The 14,163-nt window shown below is 39.3% G+C and overlaps 1 protein-coding gene across 6 annotated transcripts in view; it reads right to left on the bottom strand.

Annotated features, from left to right (window-relative positions):
- Positions 1–3,364: 3,364 nt before the first annotated feature.
- Positions 3,365–14,163, bottom strand: part of mpp2b (MAGUK p55 scaffold protein 2b) — a 37,090-nt gene continuing 26,291 nt past the window's right edge. For 5 of the 6 annotated variants that reach the window (XM_067488391.1, XM_067488392.1, XM_067488395.1 and 2 more), the window contains 9 exons: positions 13,928–14,083; positions 13,211–13,438; positions 9,211–9,342; positions 8,998–9,100; positions 7,718–7,786; positions 7,435–7,596; positions 6,846–7,048; positions 6,428–6,556; positions 3,365–4,910 (listed from right to left, as the gene is read on the bottom strand). In XM_067488391.1, coding sequence (XP_067344492.1) covers positions 4,734–4,910; positions 6,428–6,556; positions 6,846–7,048; positions 7,435–7,596; positions 7,718–7,786; positions 8,998–9,100; positions 9,211–9,342; positions 13,211–13,438; positions 13,928–14,083 — 1,359 coding nt within the window. In that variant the 3' untranslated portion in view covers positions 3,365–4,733. The remainder of the gene's footprint in view (positions 4,911–6,427; positions 6,557–6,845; positions 7,049–7,434; positions 7,597–7,717; positions 7,787–8,997; positions 9,101–9,210; positions 9,343–13,210; positions 13,439–13,927; positions 14,084–14,163) is intronic. The other variant, XM_067488393.1, reaches the window with a different exon arrangement.

Here is a 14,163-nt window from a genome sequence, read left to right as displayed (position 1 = left end):
CTGGTTTTTACTTTGAACTGTTAAAACTGTGCTGAACAGTGTGAACCTCAAGTGATATTTTTTCTGGGAGAGCAAATTCTCTTTCAAACCACTCAGAGTGAACCACTCTGCTGCTCTCAATGCTGCAGCCGAACATGTTTCAACAGCACTGCATTCCAAGAACAAGCTGACACAGGGCATCTTGTGTTTCCCTGTTGTCCTCTTCTTCCTATCTAATTAGATTTTCCTTCCTTATTAGGTCTTATAAGTATCATTACAATGTGTTTAAATCATTAATAGTCACATTAAAAGCCCAACACTATTATTCTGATATGTGGTGAGAGCAATATCAATGACTATAAATTGTTTATGTCACTGGCTGTTGTTGAATTTTGCTGTTTTATGGCACTATGAAGCTATAAAATGTATTTTGCAAGTCCACCCTCTCCCAAACAGTTGATGCTGACTGGGTTCTAAGGAAAAGCTAAATTTTGAGCACAAAGGTGGACAAATGTATTCAGGGAAAGCTCACCCAAAGCACTTCAATTATTTACTTTTTAGTACTTTACTATTCTTGTAGTTACTTTCCTGAGACACATTGATAAATCAAAAGGGCCAGTTAGAATATAATAAAATGAAAAATAGAAAGTAAAAGTCATATGTCTTTTAATTGTATTGCTGCTTTGTTTTGCTTGTATCAAATTAAATCCAAGTGAGTAATATTTTATGTAGCAGCATCGCATACAAGCTACATGTCGAGCACAGAAGTGTGAGCTGTAATGTTCTGATTACCAAGTTCCTATTTTGTGTGAGTTAGTCAGCCCACACAAACAGTAATTACATCAACCTTAAAGACCTGCTTATGTTTAGGATGGAAACTGATAATAAGCATTAAATTGCACAGTAAACATTAAAACAAAGTCACTATCTTGAGATAGTAATTTTGCAGAGAGCCATAAGAGACAGTTACTCTCCTTCTGTATACGTCATTTCCATATATAAGGAGGAGCTGGAGGACGAAGAAGTAATGGATATGCTCTCAACAAAACATGTATTTAACCGCTTTACAGAGAACAGCCAGTGCACTGCCAAAGAAATATGCCTCCTCCAAACAGTCTGCTGTTTTGATTTTCTACATACAATTGATCCATTTCTTACATTTCATCATGGAATTGCACATGCTATTTAGACAGTTGACGTTATTTATATTCTTAAGAAAAACTTATAACAAACAACAAAAGCAACCAAACTACACCAGTTGTTTCCCCTGCAATTAAATGTCTGCTCCTTTGATTTCAAGCTTGACCCACCATCCTACCCACACCCATTTCCATCCCACACAGAGTAACCCTAATCCTCCTGCTCTGCTTCAAACAGCCTGTTGCCTGAACATTGTACTTTTAATTACAGGGCATGTTTATGGGATCGAACAAGGGCCACTAGGTGTTTGAACATGAGAAATGATGTTCACAAATAGTTTCTAAACATGTGGATTTATCAGCCATTCCAAACATGTCTGTGTGGAGAATTTACAGTTGTCAATGTGTAGAAAAACTGTGATAATAATTTTCTTATTTTATTTTATTTTTGTCCTTTCGGCTTAGCCCGTGAGTTCAGGGTCGCCACAGCGGATCATTGTCCGCTTGTTGATTTGGCACAGTTTTTACGCCGGATGCCCTTCCTGATGCAACCCTCCCCAATTTCTACCAGACTTGGACCGGCACTGCACTGCTGTTAGGGGTTCAGTGTCTTGCCCAGGGACACTTTGACATGTAGCCATGGCCGGGGATCAAACCACTCACCCTGTGGTCCGTGGACGACTGCCTTTACCAACTGAGCTACAGCCGCCCCTAAATTAATAATATTACACAGTAAGATTATACAAATGTAGAACATAAAAACTGGTCATAGTAATAAGTGAAGGAAATGGGTGTAATTTTGTTCAGTATGGGCGACATGCTGAACAATACAGAATGAATACACAGTACACACCTCTCAGTCCTGTGTCTTTAAACAAGACAATAAAGCTGTAAAAGCTCCTCACTTACTGTACTTCCCTAAGTGACACATTCTCCTTTGAGAGTGACCCACGGGTCTGCAGTTTCTTTATGTTTTGGATTATTTAATAAGGTAAGGCCTCCTCTTTTGGTAATACAATGATAAGAAATATAATATCTTTATCTGATTAAACCAGATTATGTATTGTGTTAAGTCAATTGAATTTCATGTAAAGGTATAATGAGCAACAGATCAATAGCATGAAGGTCCACTATCGGTAGTTGTTAAACTCATGCACTATAAAGTCAAACATGCTATACGCTACATGATGCTAACAAGCATATTTGACCTTTTCTGTTGTTCACTGCTAAGCCGTTGGTTTTTACACCGGCATTACAACACTGCGGGGTCACTATAGGTCATGACTCTAGATTGGCCATTTAGCACTCAGAGTTATTATGAGCTGACATAAACTCACAACGTATAAATGCTGACACATTATCATATCCTGTGACACTAGCTCACAGTCACTCTTTTGTTTCACATTTCTCTCTATCAATAAAAGTTTGTGTTTCACATACACAATTGTCAGGTTGGATTTAAAGCTGCATAGCACAAAACTCAGCCGCTGCACTGAATGTCTCTTTTCTTTCCTTCCAGTAATGTCAACAGGTTGACACAGTTTCAGCCATGACTGTATCCATCTTTCAATATATGTAAGTAGTCAAAAAGAAATGTAGGGAAAACTGGAAGGGAATTATTGACTTCACGACAAATTTGTCGTTTTTAGATTCCCGGTCTTGGTGCTGTCCATAGCTGTGGTACTCCTCTGCTTCTATCTTCAATCAAAACATAAAAGAGCATCGTATGACATCACCATACAGGGAACACAAGTGGACAACACTTCATCAGTGGTTCATACTATTTCTTTGGAAGAAGATCTAGCAGATATGAACATACATTATGACATATTTCCTCCTCGCTACAGCACTGTGGACCACCCACCTCCATACTCACTTGTGCGTGAGCTTTCTCTACTATTGTCATCAGATCACTGCAGAAAGATATAAAATAACTTATTACTGTGAGTCATAAAATCTGTTTTTTTAATTCATTTGTGTTTTCATGCAGTTTGACCCTAAGCTGACAAACGCTTGGCCAGGGGGCCCGCCGCCTGCCTATGAGCTGTATCCTATCACATTACCTCTGGCTCCTCATCACTGGCTGTCACCCACAGGACCTCTGCCTTCCAATTCACCATCCGCACCCAGCTCTCAAAACCAGCCACCACAGGGATTATAGCGACATCTCACTAACTAAACATTTTCAACATAATGTTTTAATTTAATAATAATTAATATTGAAACTTGCTATGGACAATGAAGCTTCATTCGCAACATTTTAAATTTTAATATATTTTTCTATGAACATCAAAAGTACTGTGTAAGTGCAAATATATCTACTCATCAACAGAATCATCAAAGCACCAAGAAATGTTTCTGTTATGCTATATAGTCTTTATTACAATACAGTACTTACAAGTTCAAGGGAAAATAAAAATAATTATTAAACAAGTTGCCTATATTGGTTTTTTGTTTCTATTTTGAAAGGAGGAACATGTACAGTGATAGAGGTGAGATGTTCCACGATGAAAAAATAGAGTGTTTCCTTGGCTTTTGAACCATGTTAAGGCAAAAATAAGTATAAATTAGAAGACACTGATAAACATTTTTACTTTATGTACATCATAAATAAGACAAAAATGGAATACCAGCTATCTAACCTGTAATGTTAGGTCTTATGCTTGCCTTCATTATACAATCAGTGCATATTGTAGGCTACGTTTACAGGGTTTTCCTTAAATTTCTTTGACTAGGCCTTAATTGTTGTCAGGGCTACAGATATCAGTATCGCGCAGGCAGCATTTAAACACTGATCAGTTCACCGGACCCTCTTACTGCCAAACAAATCAGAAACTTTACCAACATGGGAAACCTACAATGTGACCAACATTAAAAAAGGAAACAAAACAGAGACTTCAACATTAATCTAAAATGTCTCAACGCAAGTGTGTTTGACTGTTCTCACCGTCTCTTTTGAGTACATATAGTATATCATTGTGTGTGTGAGTACATGTATTGCATGTATATGCTTTTGTTTAAAATTATCTATTGCTATTGCTCATTTTAAATTAGTGGAGACATACAAGATAGTGTCTGAATACATACAATCATACTGTGTGATCAAATGGTAAAACGGAGAATTCGACACAGATATGACATTTGGTATCTTTCCTTAACCAATCTGTCCTACTGATCCAATGTAAACATTACACTACATAAAGTATTTAAGATTTGGAAAGGCTATTAAGTTTATATCCTTCAGAGCACTGTTGTCTGCAAAACGTATGCATACTGTAACTCTAATGTCTAATGTCCACGTTTATGGTGACATACACACACTCATACTATTGCACTAAACCTCATAATCAATTCTAAATCCTTCAAAACAAATATCAATAGAATTATTCCATTTCTGACAAATAAAATACAAATTGACATTGGGCTCAACAGAGGAACACTAAGTTTGTACAAAACCCCTCTACATGAGGCTGGTCATTAACTTTAAACATGACACTCAGCCCCTCACAAAAGACCTCCACTACCAAAAACTGCACGGTTCCTTTAGAGCTGCGCATGTCAAATCTTCCTCCGACCTTTGGCTCTGGCACCTTGCTTGTGAGCTCCTGGTGGCTCTCAGAAGACCCAGCTGACAGGCACCCACTGGTGCTCCGTTGACAGTTTATCTAGGGCCAACCGTAGACCTCGAAACGCTGCCTCCAGGCTGTCATTTATGATGCAGAGGTCAAAGTAATGTCCATAGGCTCTCTTAATGCGCTCACTCTCGTCCACTGTCCTCTTTAGTTCAGAGTCCTGTAAGGTGTAACGTCAGGGACAGGTGCAATTAAATTAAATTACATTCTGAACTGTTCCAGATCTTTCTCCCTTAAAGTGACTCAGATCAGACTTTTTTAGGGAAGTGTACAGAAACCAAATCACATATTTGCAAATCTAGGCCACTTTTGTATTTGGTCACAAATTGGATTCATATCAGATCAACAATGAGACTGCTGTCAGAATGGTCAAAAGGGAAATTGTGTTTCTTGTACAAATTGCTTGTTGTCATTAGTTTGTATGTGCAAAAAACATACTGTAGAGGAGATCAAACACATAGACTGGAAAGATGAGGGTGTTTTTACATTTATGGAGAAGCTTCTGTTCAAGCTAAGTTGAAAGGAAAACCTCATAATGATTACTTGTTTTACGGTGACACATGCTCAGTTACGAAAACGGATGAAGAAACTGGAATTGAGCATGTAATGTGAACATAGCCTTCAAACACATTTTATTTCGATTATAAATGTAATAAACGTCCTTGTGAGGAATTTTAGTGTAACAACATATGGAATATCTTTTATTTCACTGTAAGACCAAGTTCAACAATTTGGGAAATGTTCTTATTCGCTCTCCTCTAAGACATAGTGGAAATTCACAGTGAAGGTGAGTCACAAGCACAAGTGAAGTGTTATTCCACCTAATCCACACTGACTCCAACCTCTGTCCAGCGTTTCTGTTGTGAAAACTGTTATCGCTCCATTCATCAGCAAGGAAAGTAAAAGCAGTCGGACCATACTGACTGAAATCACAAATGTACTGCAAATAAATAATTTGCTCAGCAGGAATAAATGTTATTATAGATTTTCTTAATTGCTGATTGAGTTTACTGGCTGCTCTAAAGGTTGGAACAAAGTAAAACCAGAAAGTTCAGTGATGTTGGGAGCCTGATGAGTCATTACAGATTTTCTTTCAAATCATTTAAAATAACAGGGGATTTGACCCATTTAAACAACTGTCTGGGGAGTTTATGCCTCACTGAACATACCAGATGAAAAAAATAATAAGTAATGGAAAGGTAAAAAAAAAAATCAGGGATTCCTAGAGTTATGGTCAAGTGCAGACTGACACATTTGATGAAAACAAAATTCGGTCTGTGCAGTGAGACTGTGACAGAGAAACAAATGTAAAAATATTTTATGTATGTATAATGGAAACACTCTTAGATGCTTGTCTCATGTCTGTACAGAGGACTGTATAGCAACTGTAATATTTCTAGTAACTTCAAGGAGTTTCTACTAGTTGCCTGGCAACTGGTCCCATACTGTACAAGAAATGGAGATATGAAATGTTAAGTAGTAAATGTTAGAGGTGCTCTCAGGTGTGTTTTGTTACTTTTCAACAGACTCTGCTAATCTAGCAGGATGCTGCGTGTGGCTTCATGTGTCTCATACAGACACGAGAGTGGGACAAATCTTTTTAATTCTTAGCCAGAAAAGGGCAGTTTTTTCTCAAAATGGTAAACTACACATTTAAGAGAAAATACACACACTCACCGTTAACTGTTTTGTGATCACTCCTGACTCAATTGCTGACCTATTCATAGCTTTGAGCACCTCAAAATCTGGAGCCTCAATGAACACGACATAGGGCAGGAACTCTGATGTCCGCAGGATTTTGAGTGCCTTTAGAGGAAAACACACAGGGGACAGCTTAACAAAATTGTGTCATTGCACAGCAACTACTGAAAAATAACTTGCATTTATAAATCTTGAATGCAATAAAAATCTAACAAATTAGTTAAACCAAATTAGTTTTAATATGTGTTTTTAAAAATATTAATTATGTGTTTAGCCTGAAAATACTTTAACAGCAAGAAGATGTACACAACTGGTTTTAATCTAGAATTCTGACAAATGATTGAAGCAAAAGACAGGATGGTAAGTAAGTATGGTAAGAGTTCATGTCCTCTACCTGTGGGTTGACATCCAGGATGCAGATCTTTCCTGTTTCTATCACCTCATGTATCGAATAAATCTTTGTCCCATACAGGTTCCCATCATACTCGCCATGCTCCAAGAAACGGCCATTTTTTATGTCACACTCCATTTCACTGCGGGACATGAAGGAGTACATCTGACCATCTCTTTCATCCACCTTTGGTTTTCTGGAGGTGACTAGGGTTAAAGATCCAAACACAGATTAATCAGTATCTGTTCCCGCAATATATCACTAAGGGCAAAATTTTACTTTGATTAACAAAAACAAATAAAACATGTCATTTGAATATTTTGATTTGATTTTGATTGTTTGACATAGTGCAAACAGACACTAATATGGTAAAATGGCAGGTCAAACTGAAAAAAGTGGAAAAACTGTATTTTTAAATAAATGATTAGAAATTAGAACCAACCAGAATGGCAAAGATAAACATCAGTCTAAGTGAAAAGTAGGACAGAACTGACAGCCTGCAACAAATCAACAGATACTCTGCCAACAAAGAGTAAAAATGTCCACACATCAGAGTTTGGGGTTTAATGTGACAGTGACTGGCTACACTCACAGGGGATGGTGGTGCCGTACCGCTGGGGGTCTGACACCAGCAGCTTGTTCTTCAAACTGCGACGGCCTACTCCTTGTGCACCAATCAGCACCAGTGTCTTCCTCCTGAAAGGCGGGACCTTGGCAACCTCTTCATAGATCCGCAACTCATGGCGATCAAATTCTAGACATTTGGTAATTAGAGAGATGAACATGACAAAATACAACTACACTGTATTGTTTCAAATCCAATTAAGCTACAAAAAAGCCTGTGAAGTTAGAGATTGCATAGAAATTTGGTGTACCTGCATTCTTGGTGGTCAAATACATCATCTTTTTTTTCTTCTTCCCACCCATCCCTGCACACAGAGGACCTGAGAAAGACAGAAACACACAAAACACTATCAACACTGGCACTTGTCGCTGCCATCCACTTCAACAAAGTCCCTGTTAACATGATATAGTGTAAAGGTGAAAGCTCTGCTGGGTCATGAATCCATTAAAAAGGTTAAGGGGAGAATTCTCCACAAGGTGGCACTATGCATCAGGTCTGCATAACCAGTCTACCACAAGAGAGAACACCTGTGTCTAGGTGTCTGTCTCTTCAGTCATCATTATTTGCCCTTAGTGAGAGAGAGAGAGATCTTGTCATGTATAAAGATTTGCATTAAAAATATGATTTTCTGTTAACCATTTTTGTCGTTACATTCAACTTATCAAGCTCAGAAATTTGCTAAGTAAAGCCACTGCTGATTCTGAAGGACTTTTGATAAATAATATCAGTCCCTCCAGGATTTCTCTGTTTTTTCTTGTGACTGTTGTGGCTTAAAACGCTTGATTTCATAAAATATTACCTAAGAAAAAAGTGATGCAAGTTACAATGTTTTTATGTTGTTTTATATGGGGGATTGGTTGAAATAATTGTTGCAATCGCTCCATCATGAATACCTGAAGGTACTGATTTATTAACTGGATCAATATTTATTGTATCTCATATTCACACACATTATGCTCACGTGTTTTAATCAAATCATGCTCTGATTTGGTGCAATATGTGGAAATGTGCTAGTAGACAGATGCCAAGGGCAGTACAGTTGGACTGTCATCTTCCTCTCCTCCACGAGTGAAGGGCATGCAGCTCACTGTGACTCACCACCTGTGCTGCTGCTGCTGAGGACTCTGTTTGGAGCAGATAAATCAAAAGGAACAAAGCCTGGCTTCACTCTCCATCTCATAGGAAATGACATTATTATTGATCAGGTTTGTGTTTAAGGGGTTTCTTATCACCACTCCTCAATTAACTCTCCTTCTTGGGGTTTGTGAATGTCAGACCCTTAATAACCAGCAGATTGGATCAGGCTGCCTGAGTCACCAGGATGCTCATTACCAGTTCTCCAGTGCTCACTGACATAGTAACAGACTGGAGAGGTGAGAGGCGAATGAGCAGCCAGAACCAGATGAAATGCTTGTATGATATGGAGGAGAACAGATGTTGTCTTTGTTGCCGGTGTGTTTGTGCAGCGACGAGCCGGTGTCGAATCTGCATAATGAGAAGAGCTCTGCTGTGTGCCGCTGAGAGATGTACCTGTGGTAGCAAGCTCCAGATCTCTCTTTACAAACGCTTTCCTTTTCTCCTCGAGCAGCTGGCTTGGAATTAGACCGGCACTACCGCCCTCTATGTGACAGGCCTGTAAGGGAAACATACATGCAAAGACCAAAAAAAAAAAAAGAGTGAACAAGCCAGTTAATAAAAACAGAAATTTGCAAGCTGCTTGGAAAGGCTGGAGGCTGTCCTCACCTGCCACCAGTTGAGGTCCTCTTGATTGAAAATCTGAAGAATGTCCCCACTGCTGAAGCTTAATCCTGCCTCCTTACAGGGAATCAGATTATCATGTGATGGGTCGTAGTCGAAGTGACACTTTACAAAGGCCTTGATGGATAAAGATGGTAAAGAGAGGACTTGTTAAATGTTAAATGCATAATTGATTTGGAAAGTATCTTTAAATCATGGTGAAATTATATACTTTTGCAGCTTGTGGTGTATGAATATGATTTATGGTAGATGGACTGGCTGAGTAAGAGTCCATCACTACGACAATGCCTTGCCCACTTGAAGGCTACTCCAACTCTCAGTTCACTTTCCCAACATATCAAGACTACAGGGTCCAGCTCATAATCCCAACCCCCACTGACAGGACAAGGAGTCTGAGAGATAGAAAGAGAGATAGACAGAAAGACAAATAAAGAGAGAGAGAGAGAGAGAGAGAGAGAGAGAGAGAGAAAGAGAGAGAGAGAGAGAGACAAAATGTGTAACCATGGAAACCATCCCATCCCCCTGCACTTGACGCTTTTTCTCGGATTGAACTGATGCATGAACATAAAAAAGCCAGCTCTTACTGTACTCTGTGTGTGTGTGTGTGTGTGTGTGTGTGTATGTGTGTATGTGTGTGTTCGATCTCCCCGTGAGGACAGGATGGGTGGACAGACATACACACTTAAACACACACAATCACAGTCTGCATTGGCCAAAGGGAACTGTCAGTTGAGTTTAGTCACCATGTGACAGCCAAGCTTCAGGCGTGAAACACAGACAGCTGGATTACGTTCAGAGAGAACTTTTGGGAATGACTCTAATCATCACAACTCTTTGCACAGTGCAACATCCACCTACACAGCCCTTAGCTGTATGAGCACAGCCAAATCACTCCTAATATCACTGACACACAGCCTCTGTTAAGTGTTCAAGTAGGCCCTTTGATATCCACAGCTGGTATAACAAAAAAAAGGAAACCCAAACACTTGTAAACTTGTTTTGCCAAAGGAAGGTCTTGAGATGATATACTGCAAAAATGTCTTTTTACACAAACTATCCACTTTTTTAAATGCTCAAGGATCTGAGGCACAGAACAGCCTCTATTTTCAGTGGAAAACTCCAAAAAAATGTCAGGATATTATTGAACAATTTAGCACATTTCTGAAGATTATTTGCTGCCCTCATTTTCTGCAGGTCTAACCTTTAGGATGACAATTCACAATTTCATACACCAGCCTCCCAGCTTACTTTTTGGTAGTATGCATGCTTTTCATTTCAAAGATTAAATCTCTCAATCTGAGATAATCTGGGCCAATTGCAGGCCAAAAGAACAACACAAGGCTAACGTTAGCAGTGCTGTCCGAGAGCCTGGGCTAAATGCTAATGCTAGGAAGGTAACATGCTCCTATGCTCACAATGACAATGCTGAAATGCAGGTATAAGGTTAACATTTGATTTAGCTCAGTTTAGTTTGCTATCAATGGCTACTAAACACAAACTACAGCAATGGCTTATGGGAGTTACATATGTATTATAGGCATTGATCATGTCTCTACACCAACGTCTTAGTCATTCAAAACTACAGGGCATATACAGTATGCCTGCTTGAATGTTTTATGGAAATCCAATGACTTGAGGATACGCACGTGACATCATCCGCTCACCTTAAATCTGCCATGCTGGATGTTCTTTGTAGCATATAGCTTATGTTTGTTGTTTGTTGTTGTTTTGGAGATCTTAGGTATTGAAATGAAGACTACATTGTCATGGTGAGCTTTACAAAAGAGGACCAAGATGTATCTGACAAACTGCTTGTGGCTGATCAAGTGCCTTACCCTGTCCTCTTCATAACAAGCTTTAAAGACAGTATTTATTGAGTGTCTGTCAGCTGGCCGTCACAAGAGTACGAGTACTAGAGTAATGTGTGTCTTGTCTTATAAAACGTGTATTTAATTCCTGACTTGTGTATGGAGATGGGTTTAACACTACATAAGAAAAAAAAAAATCAGTGACGTCAAAGTCTGGTAAATCTGTTGACATTTCAGAATGTCAGTGATGTCAGAAGCATATATGGGTCATCAGCCCCTAAGTGTGTGAGCCTGTCCACATATGTCTGCCTGCATGCTTTCACTGTCCAGATGAGCAACATCAGCAGACAGTGTCGGGGTCCAGCCTGTTCTAGTTAAGTCAAAGTCTGTCGCCCATTTGAGATGTATTAAAATATCACCCAAAGGAATACAAGATCTGGCCATAAATGCTTAGAAGTGGGGCGAAGATATTGTTCATAATTGCCAAATATCTTGACTTGATGCTCTAGTTGACTACACGTAGAAGTTTCCCATCATTTTATATGTCAGTGCTTCATGTGTAATTCAGTTTTTCAATGTTAGGACATCATGCAGACGAGCTAGTTTAGGTTTATGGAACATTAAAGTTCACTGCAGCATAAACTGATTTATAGTTACAGACACTGGTTTTGACTTTTTTTGATTTCTTTCTGCCCAATCTGCAAGTCAAACACAAATTACATTATACAATTTCAATGGGTAACACATCTCGATAAAGAAACAGACTTTAACACAGCTCAAGCAGGATAACCCCCATCGCTTAGCAAGTTCATCAGGAAAGCAGCCATGACAAGTTCAGTCAATAGTAACAATTCCAATGCCAGAGGAAACACATTTTAAGTAACACAAGTAACAGTATCACAGTAAACACCATTATCGCAGCTAAAATAAACTGACATGGTGATGTCAGTAAAAAAACCCAAAAAACCTCAATAGTTTACTAGACAATTTCAATTTCACACAATTTCACACAACTATATATGCAAATCCAGCTGACTCTAGGGTAGTGAGGTGATCACAAAGTCAGCAGGACACATCCTCTACCATTGTCCATGTTAAGCTGAGATATTTTAATCTGGAGTGGTGGACTGACCATTTATGCTTATGTGCCAAAATTATGCAACTTTCCTTTTGCCCCACAGCAAAATGTTACTTCAAATACATGTATCAAGCATTGTAATAATCCAAGCAGACAAACCCTGTCTGCATCATTTCTTCTAGATTATGTTCTAGTATATTTTGGTCTATTGTATCCAATTAATTTAACATGGTTTTCTCAAGCTCTACTTTTCCTTTTCTCTTAGGCTGAGACCAGTCAGTCGCTCAGCCTTGTGCCCAACACTTCTCTATCTGTATACAATAGATCCTCTGACGCGCTCTATCCTTCCATCCTATCGGCAATACATCACCAGGGAAGATAACCCTTCTGTTTCCCTTCACTGCAAACTGGGTCACATTTTCAGTGCGACTGGCTTCTCCCGGCTCTTAGAAAGCTACTGTTCATTAGCTGGTTTAAAACCTATGACAGTCAGAACACCAAGTGCTTTTCCCTGTGTGTTTTTCAGCTGTGAAAAATAAACACTGCTGAGTAATTTCCTACACATATTTAAAATATAACAAAGTGCAATACATGTGGGAGAACAGAATCAAAAACACACTGTGTGGACAAAAACAAACTCCAGTGTCATATGTGAGCTCTTGTTTTCTGTTGTCTTTGTGACTTTAATAATTGATCCATTACATATAAGCAGAAAATGTCTGCATTTGGATAGGTGACAAAACCGTAATGCAGGTTTTCTAGTCCTATAGGACTTATAGATAAATGACTCTTGGCACAGAGTGCAAGATTACAGATGGCAGTGAGGATTCCTGAGAGGACAGTGAGTGGTACTTACATGACTGATGAAAATCCTTTCAAACTAATTATAATCCATATTTGTATTTCAGCAAATTAAATCTCATACTCAAGACTGCGACATGGAAGATCCCTACAACTATTCAAACAGAAGGTGGTGTCAGTAATTCTGTTTTTTATTTGCTAAGTTTCACAAAATTTCTATTTAATTTATAGTGCGAGGATTCTTGGATTTCTATTCTGTGTCAAGCACTTTGTAACTTGTTTTTTTAAAGTACTAAACCTGTCTTGGTGTGTGAGGCTCCTGGTAGCTGGGCAGGATCTTCAGCACCACACTCCCACTGGCCCCCTTTAACATCTCCTGGAGCACTTTGGGGTCGTTGCCCACCTCCTTGCCATTTACTTCCTTGATGATGTCACCCACATGGAGTAGACCTTGCTGGTCAATCATGCCTCCATGGAGGATCCTAGCAATCACCAGCTCGCCGCTCTCCACTCGAAATGTCACTCCCTGCACACACAGACAGGGAGGTGAGGTTGAGTGTTGTGACCAAGCCGCCCTGTCTGCGCGGAGAAGCCAATGTAGCAATAACTTACACCATAATTACTGTAATGCAAGTAGATGCTGGCTGCAAAGAAAGTGGATTTGTGGCATCAATAACTTTCTACATGTTGTAAAATGACCATTCAGAAACATAAGAATGACTCCTCAGACAGTTGGCAGAAGTGAGTACCTGGCAAAGTTGAGTCCTTGGTATTAATCAAGATCCTGTCAACCTACCTGCAGACAACCTCTTATTATGTGCTACAAGGCAAAATCAATAATCGTTTCTCATTTAAACAATGCAACAAAACGTTCTCATTACACTAAGTGCATGTGCTGTTCCCAAAGCACAAATCAGACCATTTATTAAGGAGTTTTATCAGTTTACAATGTACAGAAGAGCTCCATTGTAGTTAAATGACTGCACTGTACAGTACCTTAACTAAGCAGACTTACCAGGTGCTCACCAGACACCTTACGAATGCCCACCATCCTAACTGCATCTGGGGGCACAGGCTGGTTGTTGAGGGCTGAGTCCATGAAGGAACAGGGACTGGGAGGAGGAGTCTCATAGTTTTTGGATGCCACAGAATCATGGGTCTCCATGAGGGACTGTAAGCAGAAGCACAGGTGACAGACACACTGATGATGATGGCGACAAAGATGGTAAACAAATGGATGCTGCATGGACT

Source organism: Channa argus, chromosome 20, assembly GCF_033026475.1.
Source record: "Channa argus isolate prfri chromosome 20, Channa argus male v1.0, whole genome shotgun sequence".
Taxonomy (NCBI): domain Eukaryota; kingdom Metazoa; phylum Chordata; class Actinopteri; order Anabantiformes; family Channidae; genus Channa; species Channa argus.
The sequence above is the reverse complement of the archived record's forward strand: the minus strand, read 5'-3'. Positions and strand labels throughout refer to the sequence as shown.